Below are 26367 nucleotides of genomic sequence, written 5' to 3' on the forward strand. Positions count from 1 at the left end.
CACGAGAACGAATGTATATAAACTGGCCGTCGGGAAGTTTAGGATTGAAATTAGAAGAAGGTTTCTAACCATCAGAGGGGTGAAGTTTTGGAACAGCCTTCCAAAGGGAGGGAAACAGTGGGGGCGAAAGACCTCTCTGGCTTTAAGATCAAGCTTGATAAGCTTATGGAGGGGATGGTTTGATGGGATAAAGTGATTTTAGTCAATAGGTCAATAACGTGACATCACTGGTAATTAGCAACAATGGTCAATGATGGAATATTAAAAGTTACTACGGAGAACTTTTTCCAGAGGGTCTGGCTAGAGAATCTTGCCCGCATGCTCGGGGTTCAGCTGATCACCATATTTGGAGTCAGGAAAGAATTTTCCTCCAGGGTAGATTGGCAGAGGCCCTGGAGGTTTTTCGCCTTCCTCCGCAGCATGGGGCAAGGGTCGCTTGCTGGAGAATTCTCAGCGATTTGAAGTCTTTAAATCATGATTTGGGGACTTCAACAGCTGAGTAAAGGGAGATAATTCTTCCGGGAGTGGGTGGGTCAGCTTTTGTGGCCCACATCATGCGGGAGGTCAGACTAGATGATCATAATGGTCCCTTCTGACCTTAGAGTCTATGAGTCTATATTATGATGAAAACATTCATTTTTTAAACAATTATAACTTCTATTCCAAGCCTTTGGACTCATTCTTCAAACAGCTCACTGGACATTCCACCCATTCTAAAAATAGGTTTATGGCATTGGGAAATTCAACCAGGGCAACAAAACAGGGCATGTATAAGTGACAACACTGCGCCAGACAAACTAGCTTCAAACATTAATGATCTGCACAGACATGAAAGCACATCCATAGACATGTAAAGCAAGAAATGTATCTTCAATACTGTCTGTGTAGCTTTTTCAGAACCCTCATGGATTTTGTTTCTTGTTGTTGTTTTTTTTTTTATTTAATTACCATCCAGTAATTTTCTTCAGACATGAAGCCGGCAGTAAACAGGCAGTGTTTTGTCTTGTTTTGTTTGGGTTTTTCTTTTTTTAGGGCTGTTAACTAATTGCAGTAGGTAACTCAGGCAATTAACTCAAAACAAATTAACTCAATTAAAAAAATTTATCGTGATTAATCACAGTTTTAACCACAGTGTTAATAATAGAATACCAATTTAAAATTATAAATATTTTTGGACTATTTTAACGTTTTCAAATATATTGATTTCAGTTACAACTCAGAATAAAAAGTGTACAGTGCTCACTTTATATTATTTGTGATTAGAAATATTTGCAAAAAAGAAAAACAGTATTTTTCTATTCACCTCATACATATATTGTAGTGCAATCTCTTTATTCTGAAAGTGCAACTTACAAACGTAGATTTTTTGTTACATAACTGCACTCAAAAACAAAACAATGTAAAACTTTAGAGCCAATAAGTCCACTCAGTTCTACTTTTTGTTGAGCCAATTGCTAAGACAAACAAGTTTGTTTACATTTATGGGCAATAATGCTGCCCACTTATTTACGTCACCTGAAAGTGAGAACAGGTGTTCATATGGAACTTTTGTGGCTGGCATTGCAAAGTATTTACGTGCCAGATATGCTAAACATATGCTAAACATGCCTGTTCTCACTTTTAGGTGACATTGATGTAAACAAACTTGTTTGTCTTAGCGACTGGCTGAACAAGAAGTAGGACTGAGTGGACTTGTAGGCTTTAAAGTTTTACATTATTTTGTTTCTGAGTGCAGTTATGTAAAAAAAAAAATCTACATTTGTAAATTGCACTTTCACCATAAAGAGATTTCACTAAGAGAGTAACAGAAAAATACTATTTCTTTTATGTTGTTTACAGTGCAAATATTTGTAATAAAAAATAGTGAGCACTGTGCACTTTGTATTCTGTTGCAATTGAAGTCAATATATTTGAAAATGTAGAAAAACATCCACAAATATTTAAATAAATTGTATTCTACTATTAACACTGCGATTAATCACGATTTCTTTTAATCTCATGATTCATTTTTTTAACTGTCTGACAGCCCTAATTTTTTCCAAGATTCACTGAGAGATGCAGTACTGTGATTCTTTAGACTGCTTTGGTTTCACAGTGTTATCCCGGAACATTTAGCGCTAAAGTGAGTTTTAAATTTCAACATGTATACACAATTTGCATCAGTTCTTGGAGAGTGGAAAGAGATGTGCTAAGAATTCCAGTCAGACTGACTGCTAAGGAAGCCAGGAGTGTTCATCACCTCTAAAAGTTATGCTCTAATACAGTACTTCCCAAACTTTTAAAACCTGAACCCACGCAACTGCTTTAGAAAAATTAAACCAATCACATCCTGCCTTCAACCCACCATGGGCTGCTAGAGGTCTAGCCATCTTAGTTTATACATCTTTCTTACTCCTCCAGTTAGGCCTTTGGGTTCACCTCCCTACGTAGCAGCACTTTGGGAAATGCTGCCCTATTTGTTTTCATATCTAAAGTGGTGTATCATGAGATATAAGTATCTGAAAAAGGTCTAATATACATCATTCAAGTATACTGTCATTCCTTTTATGATTATTTTTCTAATAAAACTCAGACTTAGACAGAACTATAAAATGTTGCATACATTTTATTTAGTGATAGACAACTACAAATATAGACCATCACATATTAAACTGACCACAAAACTGCCAGAGAAGCACTTCCCCCATCCCTCTGAGGCATACAACCTGTGCACATCACATAAGACTGGCACTGGCTTCTTTCCTCTGGGAAGCTTGTATCTGAGCAGCATCCAATACACCGATTTCACAGCCTTTTTGTGTATTTACACAACATAACATTTAGAGTGACAAGAAAAAACACCCCATACTGCATTTTATTTTGCAGGGAAGTATAACTTTCTAATAGGATCCTGTGATTTCTCCAAGGTGCATGTTCCATTAAAATGCATGGTAGTCAAAAAAGATGGATATCAGATGTGTACATATTCAGAGATAAGTGCGAACTCCACAGCTCCGTTTTAAACAGATCACAAAAACACTAGAAGCAGTAATGGAAGGGCTATAACACACAATATATGCTAAACATGCAATACACCCCTTCTCAATACTAGGCATGGAATATGTGGGTTGTTCTCCTCCATCCTGCCTCAGTGTGATGGAGCTGAACATTATCACTGACCAAACCTGAACCATAGTATTTTTAACCAGCACACAGGTATGTTTCCTTATGTTATCAGCATCCCAACTCTCCTCTCCATCACTACCAACCACGACTCCAAAATGTCTGATTTTTTTAAGCTTCTTAAGAGGCATCTAAAATGGTGTATGCCTTAAATAAAGGCTGCAGTAAGATTTACTTACCCGCACAATGGCCTTCCCTCTTTGCTCGCTGTTGTTCCCGTCCTTGCCTTCTTTTCCCCCTCACTGAATGAGACCTAAATGTGTTTCCCCAAATTAATTTACTGTGCCTGCTTCCATGTCAAATTCCTTCCCTGCCAGATTCACTCTGTTTATCTAGATATAGGGGGCTTGACTAGGAACCAAGTGTAGGGAGAAAAAGCTTGGAGGTAGCTGGGGCCTGGTGCTGGAGAAAGAATAAATTGGGATTTTTGCATATGAGGGTTTACCTGCCTCTCAGTGGCCACATATTCAGTCATCCCACACTCTAGATGTCCCTGGGTAACATCTACCTGGAAATTAGCTAGCTCTTTGAGTAGTTAGTTATATTTTAAACTCAGTCCTCTTCTCTAGTTGAATCAAACTGATAGTAAACCATTTAATATGTTTGTGTTGCATGCTAGTCTTTTCCAAATGTAAGGCTGCAGGTGTATTCAGGAATACTTTGCACTGATATAATACTTTACAAATTAATCCTCACAAATCCAGTGAGGTAGGAATGTATTACCCCCATTTTATAGATGGGAAACAGAGGCACAGAAAGGTTACGTGACTTACACATAGTTATACAGTGAATCTGTGGCAGAGCCAGGACCACTGCTTAGGAGTTCCTGCCTTTCAGCCCGATGCCCACTCCATTAGACCATACTGCCTCACTGCACTTGTGAAGCCAATCTTCAGAAAGACACCTGCCATCACTATCATGGCAGGAGCTTTCTCTAAAATTCAGTGTCATCTTAAACCAAAACAGCTTTCATTCTTTTAAGTCTCAATGGTTTTCTTAATTTTTTGTAAAACATCTTATCACTATCCGTCAACTCTAAATTGCATATTTTGATGTGGAGAAGAATTAGAATATATACATTTCTTAATAAGATTAAAAGTTTTCTTCCCTCATCTGAATTATTGCCACCATCGTGGAATATTAAGTCAGTTTAACACTTAAGATTTACTTTTTGTCATCACCTGCATTTAATTCTTGCACTTCATTCAATATGGGCATGAAACCAGATTGGTCAGTTTAGGTTCTTGGTTCTCATGCTATAATCACATTGATGTGTTTAGGTTTTACGACTACATAGGGTAAATGTTTAAATCCACAAAAGTGTAAATTGTGTTGGAACAGAACCATGAATATACACACAAATACACTTTTAATCTATTAGGATTTGTAGGATTTAAGAAATAAAACCTAAATTTCAGGCCTAGTATATTTGACAGTGTCCCTTTAAAGCTAGGGAAACTTCAGTCTCAAAAAACCAATACCTCAACCCTTTAGGAATTGAAATACCTGGGACTTAGCAGTTTGATTGTCAGGCCACAACCAACTAAATGGGGTGCTGGCTGGGAAGTCAATGCAGTACAATGCATTTTAATGACTAGATACTACATTAGCAGCACACCTAATCCTAGTAAGAGTCAGATTAGTGTTGTCAGACAGTCCAGCCCCACTAGATATCAGGTGAAGTGGTACTTGATAACAAATTTACCATTGTGTGGGCCTCTGTTAACTTCAAGCCATTTCCCTGCTCCCGAACAAGGTGATATCTTTATAATGTGTCTGAAATTGTAATGCTTTGCACATTGCTAACTTTTTAAAGCTATTAATGAGGGAAGAATAAATATCCTCCAGTAAAATGTCTGGGATTAAAATTCAGAGAAATTACCTAACTTGTATATTATTTTACACCAAGGGGAGCCAAGCAAAATTTCTAATGTACAACAGAAGGTCAATCATCATATACATCATAGGGAACAAAACCTTTTATTGTAGAAGAATTCTACAGTGTTAATAAAAGCTGCTCAGTTTTGTGAATTACACTAGCTTCTCGGTACCAAGAGCCAAAATTCTTGATCCAGGGTGCTAGTGGTTGAGGGTTTAGGCAATATAGCTGCCAAATGCTCAAAACAGAACAAAAACAGCTATTCATGGGAGGGGTTTATTCTCCAAGACAATTCTCCTGTTTGTTACTAGTCTATCATTCATTCCAAACACAGGTTTGAAAAAATATTAAAAAAAAAAAAAAAAAAAAAGACAATATATACATTAGTGAAACCGGTCTGAAATGAGCTTTTTGCCCCCTTAAGGCTACAGAAAAATTAGCCAAACAAATGATCTTTAGCCCATAAATAGTGAAACTACCCCAGTGGTAATGGTCAAGTGATCATATGATCTCCAGAAGAGGGCCCATTTCAAGTCCACATAAAGTCACATTTATTTAGAGTCCATGCATGTGCTTTCTGATGAGGCTGTAGGCTCAGGATCCAACTTCTCTGGGAATTCTAGCTTCTCACAAACCGTCTCCTTTACAGGTAAATACTGAGAGATCTCATTAGGCTCCGTGAACAAGGAGGGTGGAACATGCTAAGGAGCAAATATTTTAGTTAGAAATAAACAGAGAGACAAAGGAAGATTTTCAAAGCAAAGTTTAAAGGGAACCAGTCAACTTAAACTCCCACCTGTATGAAATATTCACTGACTACAGTTAAAACACACAAGATCAGACAGCTATTCATTCAATGTACTTTATGAATTTAACTGCATGTTGTGTACACTCAGTTTTCCTTCTCTGTGTGAGTCTTTCAGAACAAAAACATAACCATAAGACCACAAAAACTGGCAGGGACAGTCAGGGGCAAGTGTGGGGTATTCAAAACTACATTTCACTTTTTTAACTGATTGTATTTTTAAATTGAATTTCTGCTCCAAAGAGAGGCTGAGAATGGTATTGTGGAGTCCCATGTTTAATGTCTCCCAATGACTCCAACATCTTCAATGGAGTAGCTCAGGTGTAACAGACTAGTACATCAACAATTCTGTTGATAATGTCAATGCACTTCCTCTTAGCTCTGAAGAGCCCAATACAGCTACCAGTAAAAGTTTTAGACAATGAAGTCAGCAGATAGAATTCTGAATACACACAGGGAATCAATCTGTTCAGTAAATGAAATTACCAAAAAACTCTGCATTTTCAGAGCAGAAATGCACTAATTCTAAGTGTTTAGAAGTATTTCATTCAAGCATCTTAAATTAAAACCAGACAATTCAACAAAAGAGGCATTTTACAAACTCTCTCTTCTCTATAGGTGCTTCCAGAGACTACACTGCCTTATTACTTACAGACATTTGGAGAGTTATTCTGAGAACACTGACTTCAAGCCTTATAAAGTAACTTCATCTAGAAGATTACTCAAAAGTTGCTGGAATGCAGCCCACACTGCAACCTGTTCAGGCTTTTAGCAAAGCACAGTGCTGTTGAATTTTGAAACTGGCTCTTAATGTAACATGCTGGGGTTCATACTACTTTCTCTGAATGATTTTTAGATCTGATGTTCCCAATTTACAAGTCAAAAGCTGATTTTTTTCCGAACAGGTAGCTTTGCAAACTCAACCAGGGAAATCCATTTGTGCTCTGTCCCTTTATCAGAACCCGCAATAAAGATTATGTCGCTTAGATGATCATTTTGAAGCATGTGGCAGAACAGCATCCAGCTCACTCCGCTAGCTATGTGGACTCTACAACACAAACTTAGATTCTGTCATTAAACAGATTTAATTCAGATATGCAGGGATCATATACCATATGCTGAATAAAAAAGGGTCATTCTTATAGCATAATCCCTTACTTTTAAGGATATCCAATGTTTTACAAACAAAGCCCCAGAAATTAGTGCAGCATTAGCCTCATTTTACAGATGGGGAAAACGAGGCCGAGAGACATTAAGTGATTTGTCCTAGGTCACACAATGAGTCAGTGGTGGAGTCAAGAATAGAACTCAGTAGTCCCGACTCTTAGTTCCTACCTCTAACAACTAGGTCTTGCAGCTCTCTCTAAACGCTTATACTATTGTACAAATGCACTTTAGTAGCATAAGACCATAGGCCTTTCAATTTTAAAGGCCAATTATAGCATTTGCATCAGCCAGTCTGCATCAGTCTATGCTAGTAAATAGACCTCAAATACTGCTAGCAGTGTAGGCAACCACTAGCCTGCAGAATTAATTGCCACTGGAGAGCAAGGGGTCTTAAATTGTGGATGAATAATTCTACCAATAACCTAACATTTATAACTATTCAAACAAAGATGAAGAGTAATCTAGTACCATGTGTCACCTTATGCACTGAATATTGACAAGGGCCAAGAATCAATCTTCCTCCAAATAGCATTGCACAATGGTCAGGAGGAGTTTTGCCTCTCTTCAGGTCCAGGCTAAACAAACAGAGGTCTGACCTGATATGGCACTTTCTACACTAGACAGAAGACACTGAAGCTAGTATACATGGAAAACATGTTTAAAATGCATTACCGTTAAGCTTGAAATTTTGCTTTCTTTAGATGTGTATTCCCGTATCATGTAGGGCTTGTCAGCCTAATAAGAGAGAAAACAGGCAAAACAGTTACAAAACATATATTCTCTAGTATTCCACGAACTGAACGTTGTAAATAAACTGAATTTGAATACATCTGGATTTTGTTGGCTAAAGATTTTTCAGTGTAGAGACTAGGATTTAAGTTTACTGTGGGGAAAAAAAATGAAGTTTAGCAATTTCAATCTAGCTCCTAACAGTCATTTATCTGCAAAACAAGAACTATGATTTAATATATTTGTTAATCTTTGCTCAGGTGAAGCCCAATTATTGGCATCATCAATGGCATTGAAGGGAGGAACAAACAATATTTCATGTTCATCCCAGAAGTGCCCTGATCTCGTTTCATGGGATGCTTGGGCTCAAGTGCAATCTTAAGAGTTTCTTGCACCTTGGTCTGGCAAAAGCATCACAAAAATTGCACTCTCCAGAAGTCAGCCATAGAGCAACAAGGCAACAGGATATTTTTCAACAACAGAGACAGGGAAGAAGCAGCAGAATATGGCAGCCCACTTTTAAATACTGAGGAAGGGGTCAAATTTAGATGCCTCAGGTGCCTCACCATCGCAAGTTCCCTTCTCCTCCAAATGCATGGTTACAGATCTGAGGAGCTGTATGGCTTGAGAAGCAGAAAATTCAGACTTGAAGGCAATTTCTCAATTTGGAGCTACAGTACTGTGGATTTTGACTTCCACAGCAGGCTGTCTTTTATTCCAAAATGATCTGCCTGCCATGGAGCCAGTCACTATGTGCACGTGACTCAAATGGCTGCACAAAATAATGCTGAATTATGTCCTGTACAGAGCAGTACACATATAACCAATACCCTTTGCAGCAACAGCTAGCCAGCCCCAGTAGTCATATAGCTTTCTACCTAGTTTAACAGAGTAGTAAAGGAAAGAGACCTCTAAAGCACATACTATCCAAGCATCTCAAAGTGCTTTACAGACAGTAATAAAGATTCCATATTATTTATTCGGTAAGTTATCCACATTTTAGAGATGGGAAACTAAAGCAGAGGAAAACCAACTTCCCCAAAATCATAGCATGAGTCAGAGAGAGAACTGGGAATTCTGACTCAGTTCTATAATCAGATACGTAAATGCTGCTGGGAGCCACAACAAGCCAACAGGAGATGCCTAGAAGTTGGGAGCAATTAGCATAGAGAACAAGATCATATTATTCACTTTGTATGTTCTACTTCTTTCCCTTACCCTTTGTCTGGCTTGTCTGTTTAGATTGTAAGCTCTTCAGGTCAAGGACTGTCTGCTACCCTGTGTTTGTACAGTGCCTAGCACAATGGGGCTCCATTCTTAGTGGATCCTTGGGCATTACCGTAATAAACATGCATAAAATAATAAATTGGAAGTTCAGTTCAGCTAGCCTCTACTTTCCCTAACCCAACATCAGCCAACATTGCTCTGACTTCCGCAATTCTTCGGACAGAAAGTAACACTAGAGAGACAAGGTGGGTGAGGTGATATCTTTCATCATATCAACTTCTGTTGGTGAGAGAGAGAAGCATTTAAGCTCACATAGAGCTCTTCTGCAGGTCTGGGAAACTTACTCATTTTAGCTGTGACACTCTGAATTAGTTTCCCAGTCCTGCAGAAGAGCTCTGTGTAAGCTCAGAAGCTTGTCTGTCTCACCAAGATAAGCTGGTCCAATAAAAGATATTACCTCACCCACTTGGTCTCTCTAATACCCTGGGACAGACACCGATACAACACCACTGCATACAACGACAGTAACACTGTACGGGCCATATTCTGCCAAGTGGAACATGAAACAGACATCAGGGATATTAAATGTTTACCTCATGGTAAAGTCTTGTATCATTCATCCTGATAAGTACACCATCAACTCGCAAGAAAAACCTCAACAACACAAAGAAGCTGGAAGGCATTACTCTCTGCAAAAAAACCAAGATGTTTAATTTAACACATTATGACATTTTACTGTAAAATACGCAGCTATTTAGCCAAGAAGTTCAGAACCACTAGTGCTAGTAGCGCTTGGACTGTTCCAAGCCATGGTCTTGTGAAGAGTACAAGTTCCACTGGAGCTGCACAACTGAAAAGGAGGCAGTGATCTTTAAATGGTGCAGTCAAGGTCTGTGCCTAATGATCTGCTATAGCTGCCTCAAAAGATTTGAGAAAATACCAATGTACAATATCATTCAACAGATTGTTACATAACATTTGTAATGATCCTGCCCTGCCTAGTGCAGTGACAGGGGAAAAGATTGTTCCTTGTAACCTCTGATACCAATATCCTTTTCTTCTACAAGATTATATTTTTAGAAAGAAATACAAAAAACCTTACATTTTAAATATATTGGCCAGTTGGGGCATTAAATGTCTCCTAAACAGACATAACTCCTCGATATTATGATCCAGGCCATCACGTAAGACAGGCCTCACCCCCCCCAATGGTAATTCGACACTGCAGTTGCAAGCGTGCTTCCCAGCAGTAGAGAGACATGCACTAGCTCGGTTTATATTAGCATGCTAAAAATAGCAGTGTGGCCGCAGTGACATGGACAGCAGTTTGAGCTAGCCACACAAGTACAGTCACACCAGCCCTCTGGGTATGTACTCTGGTGGCTAGCCCAAGCCACTGCCCATGCTGCCATCGCCATACTGTTGTTTTTAAGCGGGCAAGTGTGTGTCTCTCTACCCGGGCTGGGAAGCACACCACCAACTGCAGTATAGACACACCCCTCGAACCCAGGCAATGGGGACAGATCCTGTCCTATTTATTTAAGGGGCTCCCAGGATTTTGTAACAAAAGAATGAACACTAGAATGTTGATAGTAATAACAGGTTTTAAAATTTGTATTAAAGTTAATGTTTAAAATTAAATATATACAAGTTAAGAGGGAAGGTACCGTACGTCTGGGGTCATGCTTGATTTATGAGGGATTACAGGTATCGGTTGCAAGGGTGAAGAGATACATACATATCACATAACCAGCATAGACTCAGATTGGGGTGTGGGAGTTTTTAAAGTGTCAGTGGATAAGTGGGCTCGGGTACACCAAGTCAGTAGCAAATGAGTACGTGGCTGGGGTGCATCCCTTGGCTCGTCAGGGAAGGAAGCAGGCTGTTTCAACACGCTTCTACAGCATTCACAAAGAGCTTTACAAATTTCAGCCAATTAATCCTCAACTCCCCTTGTGAACCAGGTGAGAAACTGCAGAAACAAGCTGTTATTATAGAGGGACAGAGTCACGGTAAATCCCCTTTACAAATGTTCCTTACCTGTAACACTAAAACCACCTTGATTATTTACACTGAAGGAATTTTTAAATTTTAGTTTATTGCACTATTACCACTTTGGACCCAAACAGCTTGTGAAAGTTCAGGGACCTGTGGGTTGTTCCCGTTCGGAGAAAACACTCATGATGGAGTCTGGGATTTTTGTTTATTTACAAAGAATGTACAAAGTCCTGTTTCTTCAAATGCAGGAGGAACAAAACAAAAAACAAACAAACAAACAAAAAAAACCCACAAAAACAAAAAAGGAGACTGTTTCTTTGCTCACAAAACCAAACTTTCAGCCAATACTCTGACCCAAAACCTCTCCTCTCAGCATGTCGCAGGGCCACACTAATGTGGTTCCAGGCTATGTCTGCTCACCACTCTCTCTCTGCTTCGGCTTCTCTGTGCGTGTGTCGCCCTCTCCCCGCACCCACAGAACACTCCTCCCTTACTCCAAAACCAGTACTCAGGCCTTGGCTACACTGGCGCTGTACAGCGCTGCAACTTGCTGCATTCAGGGGTGTGAAAACGCCTCCCCCGCCCCCCCGAGCGCAGCGAGTGCAGCGCTGTAAAGCGCCAGTGTAATCAGAGCCTGCAGCGCTGCACGCTCACTCACAGCGCTGCAAGCTATTCCCCTCGGAGAGGTGGAGTACATACAGCGCTGCGAGAGCTCTCTCGCGGCGCTGGCGGCGCGACTACACTCGCGCTGTGAATTCCCGAGTGTAGCCAAGGCCTTAGTTAAAAAAACCTCCACCAAAGTCTTTAGAACGCCTGTGTGACCTTGGATGTGCCTTTGTCTCGGAGGCCACAATTGTCTTACATTTAACCTGAAAGAAGGCCTGCTGTTCAACTCATCAATTTAATGGGTTTTAACTAAACCTATAACAATCCATTAGGTCTGCTTTTTACTTTACCTTAACTTCAACTCAAGAGAAGATTTGGGGGGGGAGGAGAAGGGGAGAGAATATGTACATAGGAAGTGATTAAACTCACTATTTTTACACTCAGACTTGAAACACCATGATCATGAAGCTCATCTTCAAACAGCAGAACTTCTTCAAAAAACATAATCTGTTCCCGGGCTTTCAATTTCTCTGTATCGATGTGATCAGTTGTAGGAACAACCTAGGAAAATTAAGTTTAAGAATAGTTAGCATAATTTGGCAGTGTTGTTGTAGCAGTGTCGGTCCCAGGATATTAGCGAGACAAGGTGGGTGAGGTAATTACTTTTACTGGACCAAATAATTTTACTGGACCAATTTCTCTTGGTGAGAGAGACAAGTTTTCAAGCTTACACAGAGCTCTTCTCACCATCAGAAGTTGTTCTAATAAAAGATATTACCTCACCCACCTTGTCTCGCTAACACAATTTGGCATAAGATATCTGCAGACTATGTCTTCTGCTGAAAACCCTGTACTCTTCAACTCCCTGTTTTAATACAGCCTTACTTCTGTAGTGCTCAGCCAAAGGTCTCTGAGCTTCTCATAGAAAAAAATTGCTAAAAGCTAAAAATTCCAAGAGGAAACATGGCCAAACAAGACAAGAAACCCAAAGTTTGGGATTTCCCATGAGCTGTCATCTTGCAGATTGGGGCAGGCTGAGCATGGGTTTTGCTAAATTTCACATGAAAAAAAAAAGTATCTGCAAACAGTTTTGACTGAGTTCTAGATTTCAAACAGTCAGGGAAGTACTGAGTGTATTGTGATGCTGGCTGGCCAGGTGCCAGCTCTTGCCAATACTGCAGGCATTAGCTAAGAACTGACAAACTCATCGCTGGAGACCGGACCAGCTCATTTATGCGTTAGTGTTGCTCAAAAAAGGTATTAGTCTTATAAGAATGTATTTAGTGTTTAGATTCTATAGATTGTTTGTAAGTTACTGCATGAATTCATCATATTTGTAATGTCTGCATTCCAAGCTATCAGGAAATATTAAGTTTTGCTTTATAACTTTGAAAATGTTTGCTCTAATCTTGTGAACTCGAATGGGAAGAGCGATCCCCTCAGCCTGTCCAGAAGAACTATCAAAATCAGATGGGCCATCAAGGAACATCGCAATACAAAGGATTGGTGAATGGCCCCATCACAACTTGGAAATGCCATATTGAAGGAAGGTCATTCAATGGATTTGCAGGCCAAAGGAAGGAAATAAAACAAAGGCCAGGTGTACACTACAGACCTATAATGGTATAACTTTAGCAATCCAAGCCCCTGAGCGATGCAGTGATACGGACCCAACCCCCCATGTAGACAGCACTATGTTGGTGGGAGAGCTTCTCCCACTGACACAGCTACTGTCTCTCAGGAAGTAACTATGCCAATGGGCAAAGCTCTCCTGTCGATGCAGTAGCGTCTTCACTAAAGCGCTGCAGCTGCGCCGCTGTAGCACTTATACATGAAGTCAAGCCCAAAGACACATGAAAACTTTCCATCTCTTTGCTGTTTGAACTCTCACAGGGTCAGAGACACTAAACTGAGGCCAGAGATCACCAGCGGTTACCTCTGGATCTGCCCTGGAAGACATTTTGAACCAGAAAAAAGAACAGGAGTACTTGTGGCACCTTAGAGACTAACAAATTTATTAGAGCATAAGCTCTAAATTTGTTAGTCTCTAAGGTGCCACAAGTACTCCTGTTCTTTTTGCGGATACAGACTAACACGGCTGCTACTCTGAAACCTGTCATTTTGAACCAGGGCTTTGGAGCTGTGCTCCGGCTCTGCTCCAGCTCCAGCTCCAGGCAAAAACCTGCAGCTCCACTGCTCTGCGCTCTAGCTCTGGGCTCCACTCCAAAGTCCTGTTTTGAATTAACAGATCACAACTCTGTCACTCTTGGGATTTTTATTGCAACTCATTTGTGCATATATGTTTCCTTGCTTTAACCTGTAACTAACTTTTTTTTTTTTAAACCTTTAGATAGTTTTTACAGGATTGGCTATATGCATTGTCTTTGGTGTAAGATCTAGGGTACCAATTGATCTGCGGTAAATGACTGGCCTCTTGGGACTGAAAGCAATCTGAATATTTTGTGATTTTTGGTGTAAATGACCATTTATCACTAAGTCCAGCTTGCCTGGATGGCAAGATAGACTGAAGAGTCCAAAGGGATTGTCTGTGACTCCATTGTAAGACTGGTATAGTGATCCAGAAGTTCATATTTGTCACTGGCTTGGTGAAATCTATTTAAAGAACATACCACCATTTTGGGATATGTTTTTGTCAGTCTGCCCTGAGGTTGGCAGTCATAATTGTGAGCCAGACCAGACAGTGTGACATGTATTAATAGATATTTCTGAATAGTATTTTGGTTATAAATATTGTAAGCTTCTATAGTTTATACGGAACACCAAGATCTTTTATAGACAGATAATAAAAAATGCTTCTCCTCCTTAACTGCACAGAAAACTTGGGTATCTTTCTCACTTCCCAGGACCTCTCATTCTATAAACACGTTCAAAGCTATCATTCTTACCCTCTCTGAAAAGGTACCGGCCAAGTGCCATTTGGCCAACAAGAGAAGTTTTATATTTATAAAAGCACAATTCATTCCAAAGGGACCCAAGAGTTTGGAGGGTTTTAAATAACTATAGTAATGCTAGGGGATTAACTAGAATTCATCTGCCTAGTAGAGGTAGGGGGTTGAGGGTTTTTTGTTTTTTTTTTTTTTTGCTAACATCAAGCAGATGCACTGGATATTTCAGGGCTACTTTAAAATGGTTACTTACGATTGGGAGAGGTTGTCAAAAATGAGGTATGAACACAGTTATTACTGTATGTAAACACAGCACCACTGATTAACAGCCCAATCTGGTGTACAGCATCACAGCCAACTGGCATGCTGCATGCTTAGGGTACCACAGAATTATAGGAGACCTTCAGTCCTCATGTATCTGGGAAGTTCAGGACTTCAGTGGCAACCCACTAAGCATCAAGAACCCACACACACAGCCTTATATTCCAAATACAAGGGACTTTGGGGGCATTTTTATATAGAATTCAGAAATTAAAAAAACCCTTAGCATTAAATTACTCAAAGTGAACTGTGACTTGCTTAAAAAAAAAAAAAATACGGAGGACTCCATAAACCCCAATTATACTTTGAAAGCAGATCTCTTCAAAACTATGCAACCTTATTTTGGAAGGCGTGCTTTGTTTTTCAATAAGTCTATACACAATGTGATGCAATGAGCATTTAATGAAAAAAGACTCACTTTTAACTTTACAGTATCTCCTAATAGTGTTCCTTTGTAGTCTGTCGTATAGGTCCAATCATATGGTTTAACGACTTCTTTCGTGTGTTCAGCCTCAGTCCTCAATAAAGGAAGAGAAAAAAACATACTTTGTAATAAGTGATTAACATTACAATACCACATACAAGAGACATATACCCTGGTCCCAACACTGATGTCCTTAAACAGCCAAAACTTCCTGGAAATAGCGGTTTTGCCTGTGCAAAGACTCTAGTGTCAAGCCACATCTATACAGTACTGCTTCTCATTGACAATATCCATGTTTATCTAGTAATTTTGAAGACCATTCCAAGCATCAACTCCCATAGCATAAGTGCTTCGTTCATATGATTTTAGACATAAGTCTTTAGTTTAATGTTGTCAAGTGTTGTACAGTTTAAGTTTGCCTGCTCATCCCAAGGATTCTGCTGGCAGAATGTATCTGATATTAAACCGATACTCCACTTCATCTTAGGCATTTGGACAGTTTTGATGCTTCTGTGCCTCACTTCATATACTGCCAGCATCACTGCTAACAACCTGATAAATATACAGTAGAATTCTGTATCAAAACTAAATGCACTACAAAAAGGAACCTCCAGTAGCAATATTTTGTACTTGCCCTTTGACATCTTAAGGTGAAAGGTGCTATGCATGATCTTGCAACATTCAAATCACAACAGGAATTTTTCTATTGACTAAAATGGAAGCAGAATCAAACCCAAGTCCTTTACAAGTGTTAAGTAAACCACAATACACCTGAGAAGAAGGCAAGTATAACTATCCCAGTTTTGTGGATGGGGAGACTGAAGCACAGAAAGCTTAAGTGACTTTCAAGACCACACAGTAAGTGACAGAGCCTTGGCTGCCAGTCTCCTGTATTAGCCACCACATAAAACTCCATCTCCCATCACATTAGTGCTCACCCTGGTATTGTGGTAATACTGCAGTGCTCACCTGCTCTCTTGCCATTCCTCTGCACAGGCCACTTTAATCATACCTTGATAGTTATTTACACATTTTAAAGCATCTGTTGCATTGAACTCAATTCCAAAGCCATAATCATGCTGAATTCTTAGGATGTTGTCTCCAAACATCATTTCTGGGAGGGAAGGCATGTGCAATTCATCAGCTAATCTGCATGCAGACAAAGAGGTTAAATCAATAAGGTTGCAATCTACATTTGCAGGACTTTGTAACTGTGCCCACAAGCATAGTTTAATTTGAGTGATCATTTTCCCTTCACACTACAAAATATTCCAATAGTCTCCTCTCTTCCGCAACACTGTCAGAAGATCTCTTAAACATGGAGAAGTCCAGAGGTAGACAGTTGTGGCTAGTCTACTCTAGAAAATTTGATCGGCCTAATTAGATCAACACCCCTGAGCAACGTATTTAAGCTGATCTAAGTCCCTGTGTAGACAGTGCTAGATCAACGGAAGAATTCTTCCATCGACATCACTACCGCCTTTCAGTTTTACTACAGTGGCTGGAGAATCCCTCCTGTCACCTTAGTAAGTGTCTACATTGAAGCGCTCAACTGTGCCGCTGAAGCATTTTAAGTGTAGACATAGCCTTACTACTACTTACCACACAGTATTACTTTAGAGCAAGATAAAGATGCACAGTCTGCCCATTTAAAAATATAGCTTCAGTTGAAGAAACGAATGGCTCAGAGGATCAGTACAGTGAGATGCAACCTTTCACCTTTGGGTTGGCAGTTCTAAACCTGCTCTGATTGGTAATTGATGGAAGTTTTCATTATCTAGCAGGTGCTCAGTTATCTATGAGGAGTTAATATCTCAATGAGAGAAAAATAAGCATCTACACTGCAAACAATTGGCACTCTTTTGGGGTAGTCTCAGCAGACATGCCAAAGACTGAGTGGGAAATATAGACTAAAATTAGATTCTCTCCCCTACTAGTGGCCAATGTACCATGAAGAACATTGGCACTAATCTAAGCCCCTTTGTAGACAGTGCTAGATCAACAGAAGAATTCTTCCATCAACATCATTACGGCCTTTCAGTTTTACTACAGTGGCTGGAGAACCCCTTCGGTCACGTTAATAAGTGTCTACATTGAAGCGCTCAAGCTGACAAGCTATTACTATCTCTGGTGAATCTGCTCTGCAGACAAAAGGATTAGAAGACAAGAATCCATCTCTCTCTGTCTTCTGTAATTGTGATCATTGTGCAGAGCTATCAGGTGAAAAATGCAGTAAAAGTTATTTTAGTCAGTAAAGCAAGCAGCTATAACTTAAGACACATCAGGAGCAGATAGAATGAGCAAGGTGCCATTTTTGCAGTCACTTTTCAGAGCAGCAGTGCATTGCATTTGTACAGTGCCCTGCACAATGGGTTCCGGCTTTATGACTAAGGCTCCTAGGTACTATGATAAATAGTGTCCAAACCTTATGATTTCATCTGCCTGCATTTACTATACACTTTGCAACAAAATGCAATTAAATAAGATAGTCCATTCAGGACTTCACACAAAAAAAACATTTTTCAACATGACACAGTCTTATATAAAAGAGCTTTTTAAGAAATAAGTTTATGACAAACAAATGAATCACACAAAAATAAATGCAACACAAACTGAAAGTCACATATTGGCAAGAGACTGAAGAGCTGAAATAAGTCTGACAGATTTAATTTACCATAGTATTTGAGATCCAGAGATATCAAACTATCAAAGACGGTTGCTGCTAAACAAGCTCAGACTTTACTTTTAGTATCTGAAATATTTATATTTACTTTAACGTTCGGGTTTCAAACAAACTTTAGTCAGGTCTGAAGGAAGCAGTTTCCCCCACCGCTTTATAGAAACAGAAATTGTTGCCACATGTGAACAGGCGAGTGGTCCATTTGTAAGAAAACCTGAGTTGAGGAGTCCACAAGAGTCCTGAATACCTTAGGAAGAGGAAAGCAAAAACATCCCTGCCTCTCAAACCAAAAGATGTTCCACAGTATCACACAAAGGATGCAAAAGAAACTCTTGATCCCAGCAGATGGCCTTTTGGGACTTACATTTATTGGGATTTTTTTGGTTTTAATAGTAGTTCTTTCTGCAGTGCATCTTTAGGAGATTACCTTAGCAGAAACTCAACTCTTGCTCAGTAATGATATGCCTACACCGCATTGTAAACCCAGGTCTGTAGGACCCATGCTTGGGGACTCAGGCTATGTCTACATTAGCACTTTTGTCAGTCAGTGGTGTAAAAAAACAAACAAAATCCACACTAATGACTGACGTAAGTTTCACCAACAAAAGCGCCAGTGTGGACAGCACTATGTCCTCAGGAGACGCTCTCCGACCGACATAGCTACCGCCCCTGTTGGGAGTGGTATAATTATGCCAACGGGAGAGCTCTCTCCCTTGTGTGGACAGCAGAGGGATTTGGGCTCAAACCACAGCCTGAGCCCCGGTTTACAACGCGGATCTGTCAGAGGCGCGCTCCCCAGCCCGACCGGACCCGCTGAGCGGGCACAGGCAGCCCCCGGCCACCATCCAGGGAGGACCCGATCGGTGAAACCCGAGCCTGGTCTGTAACCCCCGCCCGCCCAACCATCCGGCCTGGAAACGGAGTCACCGGCCACGACCCCCCCCCCCGCGACCCCACCTCTCGGCCTGGGCCGATTTCATGATGTGGGTCCGGGCGGCGTTGAGTCTCCAGGGCCCGAAGGTGAAGTCGCGGCTGGTGCTTTGGAACACGGGGTACATGGCGGGGCCGGGGAGGGGCTGGGAAGGGGAAGCGGCGGGAGGAGAAGAAGGAAAAGGTGGTTGCCGGTCTCCCCCGCAGTAACAGCACCAGCGCCGCCGGAACCGGAACCCACCCCCATACACTTCCGCTTCCGGGATCACTCACCTGGGCGCGCGCCAGAAAGAATCCAGCATCGTGACGAGAGGCTCGCGCCGCGGAGAGAGAGAGGGAGATGGGAGCGGGCAACATGATAAAGAGGCGGGGAGGGGGCAGGGTCACGTGACAAAGGCCCAGTGAAGCCGGGGACCGGCCTGGCCGCGCGCTGGGAATCTCTGCTGCTGGGACGGGCCGCGCGGAACGAGGGGAGGCGCCGCGCTAGCGGGGGTGTAAGGCTCCATGGTACCAACCCACAGAGCAGAGGTGCGGGGGTCGCTCCGCGAGGGAGACGACCCGTCCCATATCTCTCCCCCCCCCCCCCGTCTCCGGGGGTGGCTCCGGTCCTGGGGGGCTGGGTCTTGCTCTGGGCGTTGCGACCTGGCCCAGGTGTCCGCAGGTCTGCTCCGGGTTGGCACATCCCTCCCTCCCTGGGGACTGCAGCGCTTCCTGGGGTCCCCAAGTAGGGTGACCAGACAGCAAGTGTGAAAAATCAGGACAGGGGGTGGGGAGTAATAGGAGCCCATATAAAAAAAACCCAAATATCAGGACTGTCCCGATATTATAGGGACAGTCCTGATATCTGGTCACCTTATCCCCAAGGCTGAGGCACCTTGCTACCACCTGCCCTTAGTGTTGTCTACGCCTGCTGGCAGGGGACAGCTCCCCATCTCCATGGGCACTGCAGGTGCTTCAGCCCTCCAGCCCCCCCCCCCCCCCGACTGACTAGTCCCTGTTCTGCTGGACACCCAGAATTCATAGATCTGCTGCACCCAAAGAAGCAGCACACCCCAGCTTACCAGTTCCACTTCAGATACCCGCTCTGTTTAACACATGGCACTTATCTGTTTGTTGTGAAAACAAGTGTAGACAGAGTTTCCAGAAGTAGCACGTCAAAGTATTGGAAATTAATGGTTACATGTAAAATAAACTTATAAGCAGGGATCCTAGTTTTCTATGGTAAAAAAAACCCAAAATTTTCTGATTTAAAAAAAAATCCATGTTTTTCTGTGATTAAAATGAAATGCGGAACTTTAGTTTCCCTAGCCTCAATATATATAGGCATTGGTGAAACACAATGTTTTATTTATATATTTACAAATTTTAAGCAAGTTTGAAGCCTACCAGGGCCATCAATCATTATAATAAAATAAAAATAATAAATTGCAATTTTTATTTTTACATATACCAACTACTGTATTTCTATGTATTCTGTATTTTCAGGGGAAAATTTTTTTTTTTAATTCACAAAAAAGCTGGAATGATCCAGTCACAGTGCATTGTTTCTTTACTGTTGTTGATGGCCTTGCTGTTTCAGCCTCTTGTTTTCATTTCTTTTCATTCAGTTTGTGATTAACGCTTTCCATGTGTTCTACAACTGTCTGCCTTCAAACGTAATCTACAGCCTTGCTGCATACAGTACAGAAAAGCACATTACCACCAACATGAAATTTGTCCTTGCCAAACTCAGTGACACTGTCTTTCAGGATGATTTTTAAAGTTTAATGCATCTTTCCTTAACTTTAATTACTCACATCTGGAGGTTGAAGTGAAAATTGAGAAGCATTAAAACACAAACCCTTATACTCCATTGAATAACCCTTACAAAAGTTTGTCTCCTTGGTGAAGGATCCAGGGTGTACCTCAGTACCCCCAGTTATACTCCCAAAATTCATTGTTTTGTTCATAAACAAGATGACTTCCCTCGCTGTTTTTTCCCCCCTGCTGGTCTTCTCTCACATGAATGCACAATCTTCATTAGCGTCAGGCTTAGTAATGCAACTAGTCACATTGTGAGGCATAAAATACATAATGGTCAGCCAGAGACAGAAGTATTTATCTGCCTAAACAGAACTCATTTATCACTGTCTGGCAATCTGTCCTGTCCTAACTCACACCTTCAGAACATAGTTTTCAGTATAGATACATACCTTCTTAAATATGTGTACATACATCTTGCAATGATTAGGATGACCAATCATCCTAAAAGGTTGTCAGTAGAGACTTCACATGCCACCTTTAGCACATTAGCAGACCCAGGGGATCCCTTAAACCCCTAAGTACTCCTTATGCCCTCTGGCAATTCACACCAAGGGGTCGCTGAGTCACAGAGACGGTGGGGCAGATACACCAAATCTGAGTGGCACTGTGACTACGTGTGCTAGGTTGCAATGCCAATCAAATTTGCCCCTTTTCCTTTCTGTCTATATCTGCAGAGGGGCAGACACACCAAACCTGAGTGGTGCTGCTGTGACAGGGGAGCAGTCTTCTGCAATATACTGGGTAAACTGTATTGAATTAAGTTTAATACGTTTGTGATCCATTGCATTAAAAATGCAATTGTTTATGTGTTATTGTAGGATTGTACAGTAACTCCTCACTTAATGTTGTCCCGGTTAACATTATTTCGTTGCTGATCTATTAGGGAACAAGCTCGTTTAAAGTTGCGCAATGCTCCCTTATAATGTCATTTGGCAGCTGCCTGCTTTGTCCACTGCTTGCAGGATTCTCTGGAAGAGTAGCTCCTCCTTGTGGGGATTAGAACTGGGTGGGGGGTAAGGTAAGGTATCCTCTGTAAGGTATGTGGCTCTGCAGCTGCCCAGCAGCACTTCAGCTGTCCCTCCCCCCACTGCCATCCTGCTCCTGCCCTGCCCTCTGCCTTGGAGCTGCTCCCCAGAGCTTCCTGCTTGCTGGGGGAGGAGGGGAAAAGAGTACTGATATCAGAATGCACCCCCCTCCCCGCTCAATACCCCCCTCTCCACAAAGCAGAGGAGGGGGACAGGGCTCAGGGACAGAAGGAGGGAGCTTGCTGGAAGCTGTTGCTTCCTGTCTGAACTGGGTGATCTGCTTAAAAGGGCAATGTACTTGAAGTCAGGTCAGCGTACTTAAAGGGGCAATGCACATCTCTCTCACTCATGCACGCACTCCCCAGCACTTTGGAAAGTCAGCACCAGTGCAGCCATCATGTGCTTCAGGAGGAGGGACTGGTGCACTCCAGGTGGATAGTGTGGGCTCATCATCATGTTCAGTTTTTGCAGGGAAGTGTTTGCAGCTACTGCCCTGCATCTGTTGTGTTTCCTCCCTCCTGCCTCAGGCCAGGCTGCCTTGTAGAGTGTGAGGCTACATTAACAACAGCATATTAACCCTTGAGGGCTCAACTGAGTGCTAGTTCATCATTTAGCAGCAAGGCTCATAGACTCATAGACTTTAAGGTCAGAAGGGACCATTATGATCATCTGGTCTGACCCCCTGCATGCTGCAGGCCACAAAACCGTCCCTACCCTTCCCTTGACTCTGCTGATGAAGTCCCCAAATCCTGTGTCTTGGTGACTTCAATTGGCAGAGAACCCTCCTGCTAGCGATCCCTGCCCCATGCTGCGGAGGAAGGCGAAAAACCTCCAGGGCCTCAGCCAATCTACCCTGGAGGAAAATTCCTTCCCGACCCCAAATATGGCGATCAGTAAGACCCCGAGCATGTAGGCAAGAGTCTCCAGCCTGGCCCTTGTTAGGCATTCCCTGGGAAATATTCCGCCCTCTTACTCCACCACCTTAACCAAGCTTCACAATCATCATTGCTGTGTACAATATTAAACTGTTTGTTTAAAATTGTTTAAAACTTATACTGTATATGTATATAACGTCTTTTGTCTGGCAAAAAAAAAATCCCTGGAACCTAGCCCCCTCCCCCCCATTTACATTAATTCTTATGGGGAGATTGGATTCGCTTAACATTGTTTCACATAAAGTCACATTTTTCAGGAACATAACTACAACGTTAAGTGAGGAGTTACTGTATGGAACTCCTGTAGAGGAGATATGACTAACAATGTGGAAATTACATTACAAGCTTTCATAAAACACCTTACTTGACATATTTTATAGCACAATAACATTGTATACAGTCAGTTGATTCAACTGTTTTTCCCGCTTTCTTCTTCGGCGGGAATTCGGCAACAGGTGCTTCCCTCCGAAAGGGACCCCTGCCGAACACTCCGACGTGCCGCCCCTTCCCCTTGGCCACCCCAAGCATCTGCTTGCTGGGCTGGTGCCTGGAGCCAGCCCTGGTGAGACACGTGAAAGCGCACCTTGGGAAGAGGAGCAGTGGCCAAGTGCAAAGAGCTCCATTTGTTCTAAACTGTGGATCAGCTAATAGTATCAGAGGGGTAGCCGTGTTAGTCTGAATCTGTAAAAAGCAACAGAGGGTCCTGTGGCACCTTTAAGACTAACAGAAGTATTGGGAGCATAAGCTTTCGTGGGTAAGAACCTCACTTCAGTCTTGCATCTGAAGAAGTGAGGTTCTTACCCATGAAAGCTTATGCTCCCAATACTTCTGTTAGTCTTAAAGGTGCCACAGGATCAGCTAATAGTTTCATGAGGCTGTAGTACAGGGGTGGACAAACTTTTTGGCCTGAGGGCCACATTGGGATTGCAAAACTGTCTGGAGGGCCGGGTAGCAAAGGCTGTGCCTCCACAAACAGCCTGGCCCCCACTCCCACCTCCCACATCCTGACTGCCCCCCTCAGAACCCTGACCCATCCAACTCCCCGCCCTCCTTGTCCCCTAACCGCCCCCCTCCCAGGACTCCCCGCCCCTAACCGCCTCCCAGGACCCCACCCCCATCTAACCCCCCTTCTCATAGTCCCCTGACTGCCCCCCAACCCTTATCCACACCCCTGCCCCCTGATAGGTCCCCCAGGACCTCACGCCTATCCAACCCCCCTCATTCACCATCCTCTGACCGCCCCCCCCCCGAACCTCTGCCTCTTATCCAACCTCATGGCCCCAGCCCCCTTACCATGCCGCTCAGAGCAGCATGTCTGGCAGCTGCGCCGCCTGGCCAGAGCCAGACATGCTGCTGCGCGGCTCTGCAGGAGTGTGCAACCCTGCCGTCCAGAGTGCTGCCCATGCGGCGGCGTGGCTGCAGGGGAGGGGGGCTAGCAAGGGAGGGGCCGGGGGCTAGCCTCCCCAGCCAGTAGCTCAGAGCTATTCTATCTCCTAGAATTGGAAGGAACCTTGGGTCCAGCCCCCTGCCTTCACTAATAGGACCAAGTACTGATTTTGCCCTAGATCCCTAAAGTGGCCCCCTCAAGGGTTGAACTCACAACCCTGGGTTTAGCAGGCTAACGCTCAAACCACTGGGCAGGATGGTCCTGCGAGTTGGATGTGGCCCACAGGCCGTAATTTGCCTACCTCTGCTGTAGTATGTAAGAGCAGCCTGCGGGGTTGCTGTAATTCAGGCCTGGTCTACACTACGACTTTAATTCGGATTTATCAGCGTTAATTCGAATTTACCCTGCAACCGTCCACACAACGACGCTATTTATTTCGAAATAAAGGGCCCTTTACATTGATTTCTGTACTCCACCCCGACGAGCGGAGTAGCGCCAAAATCGATTTTAACATTTCGAATTAGGGATAGTGTGGCCGCAATTCGATGGTATTGGCCTCTGGGAGCTATCCCACAGTGCATCATTGTGACCGCTCTGGACAGCAATCTAAACTCGGATGCACTGGCCAGGTAGACAGGAAAAGCCCCGCGAACATTTGAATTTCATTTCCTGTTTGCCCAGCGTGGAGAGCACAGGTGACCACAGATAGCTCATCAGCACAGGTAACCATGCAGGCCGATAATCGAAAAAGAGCACCAGCATGGACCGTACGGGAGGTACTGGATCTCATCGCTATATGCGGAGAGGATTCAGTGCTAGCAGAACTTCGTTCTAAAAGACGAAATGCCAAAACTTTTGAAAAAATCTCCAAGGGCATGATGGAGAGAGGCCACAATAGGGACTCAGATCAGTGCCGTGTGAAAGTCAAGGAGCTCAGACAAGCCTATCAAAAAACAAAGGAGGCAAACGGTCGCTCTGGGTCAGAGCCGCGGACATGCCGCTTCTACGCCGAGCTGCATGCAATTCTAGGGGGGGGCGCCACCACTACCCCACCTGTGATCGTGGATTCTGGGTCGGGGATAGTCTCATCAGCTACATCTGAGGATTCTGCCGATGGGGGAGAGGAGGAGGAGGAGGAGGAGGAGGATGAGCTTGCAGAGAGCACACAGCACTCCGTTCTCCCCAACAGCCAGGATCTTTTTCTCAGCCTGACTGAAGTACCCTCCCAACCCTCCAAAGCCAGTATCCAAGACCCTGACCCCATGGAAAGGACCTCAGGTGAGTTTACCTTTTAAAATATAAAACTTGTTTTAAAACCAAACGGTTTTTAATGATTACTTTGCCCTGAGGACTTGGGATGCATTCGCGGTCAGTTCAGCTACTGGAAAAGTCTGTTAACGTGTCTGGGGATGGAGCGGAAATCCTCCAGGGACATCTCCATGAAGCTCTCCTGGAGGTACTCCAAAAGCCTTGCCACAAGGTTTCTGGGCAGTGCATCCTTATTCCGTCCTCCATGGTAGGACACTTGACCACGCCATGCTTGCAGCAAGTAATCTGGTATCATTGCCTGACAAAGCCTGGCAGCGTATGGTCCCGGTGTTTGCTGGCATTCAAGCAACATCCGTTCTTTATCTTGTTGTGTAATCCTCAGGAGAGTGATATCACTCATGGTAACCTGGTTGAAATACGGGAACTTAATTAAGGGGACAGAGGTGGCCGTTCCTACTGGGCTGTTTGCCTGTGGCTGAAAATAAATCCTTCCCTGCAGTTAGCCAAGCGCAGATGGGAAATTGGCCCTGAGCTTTTCGCGTTTGGCTAGCAGGGATCTTCCCTGTTACCAGCCACGCGGTGGGGGGAGGGGTACCGTGATCATCCCAGAGAATTTATGGCGGGAGAGGCCGGTGGGGGGGTGGGGTGGTTAGTTTGGTTCCTGCAGGGATCTTCCCTGATACCAGTCACGCGGTGGGGGGAGGGGTACAGCGATCATCCCAGAGAATTCATGGCGGGAGGGGTGGGGTGGGGTGGTTAGTTTGTTTTCTGCTGCTGCTGAATGTTAACAGAAAAACCACAGCACTCTACGGGCTTTGCTTGGTATGTGGGAAAGGAGGGCGCAGAAGCCGTAAGACAATGGCTTACCATGGCCGCATGCAAGCCGAATTCTGTTGCCCGGACCTGTGATCTCTAGCAGCAAAGCCACAGGCACTCAGTATTAAGAGGCAAAATGCGACCTTGCACAGAAATCACATGTGCTTTGTAATGTGAATAGTGTTGGTCACCGTGAAAGAGTATAAGCATTGTTCTGCAAAATGTATCTTTTGAAACAATTCTCTCTTTTTTCCCCTCCCTACAGCAGCTGCAAATTCCTCAAGCCTCCCTCCTCCAT

The 26367-nt window shown here is 43.1% G+C and overlaps 1 protein-coding gene across 4 annotated transcripts; it reads right to left on the reverse strand.

Annotated features, from left to right (window-relative positions):
* Positions 1–2585: 2585 nt before the first annotated feature.
* TIPRL (TOR signaling pathway regulator) lies at positions 2586–19227 on the reverse strand. Of its 4 annotated transcripts, none has more exons than XM_042852930.2 (8): positions 18862–19105; positions 17996–18151; positions 16194–16373; positions 15219–15318; positions 12003–12134; positions 9563–9658; positions 7686–7748; positions 2586–5742 (listed from the first exon to the last, which is right to left on the reverse strand). In XM_042852930.2, exons 3-8 carry the CDS (start codon positions 16352–16354, stop codon positions 5593–5595), a joined length of 702 nt encoding a protein of 233 aa, XP_042708864.1. In that variant the 5' UTR covers positions 16355–16373; positions 17996–18151; positions 18862–19105; the 3' UTR covers positions 2586–5592. The 4 variants fall into 4 exon arrangements, with proteins under 4 accessions (XP_042708864.1, XP_065443616.1, XP_065443596.1 ...); XM_065587544.1 differs by having other exon boundaries at positions 17899–18151; positions 18862–19079; XM_065587524.1 differs by lacking the exons at positions 17996–18151; positions 18862–19105 and adding an exon at positions 19108–19227.
* Between the last annotated feature and the right edge of the window lie 7140 nt (positions 19228–26367).

Source organism: Chrysemys picta, chromosome 1, assembly GCF_011386835.1.
Source record: "Chrysemys picta bellii isolate R12L10 chromosome 1, ASM1138683v2, whole genome shotgun sequence".
Lineage (NCBI taxonomy): Eukaryota > Metazoa > Chordata > Testudines > Emydidae > Chrysemys > Chrysemys picta.

What these genes read in the sequence shown, in the direction of transcription:
- TIPRL (XM_005294541.4), bottom strand. Translation starts at nt 18,962, where the DNA reads ATGTACCCCGTGTTCCAAAGCACCAGCCGCGACTTCACCTTCGGGCCC. An exon ending in GAGGAATGGCAAGAGAGCAG is followed by an intron (nt 15,319 to 16,193) that starts GTGAGCACTGCA and finishes TCCTTTATTGAG; the next exon opens with GACTGAGGCTGAACACACGA. An exon ending in GCAAAATTTCAAGCTTAACG is followed by an intron (nt 5,743 to 7,685) that starts GTAATGCATTTT and finishes TTTGCTCCTTAG; the next exon opens with CATGTTCCACCCTCCTTGTT.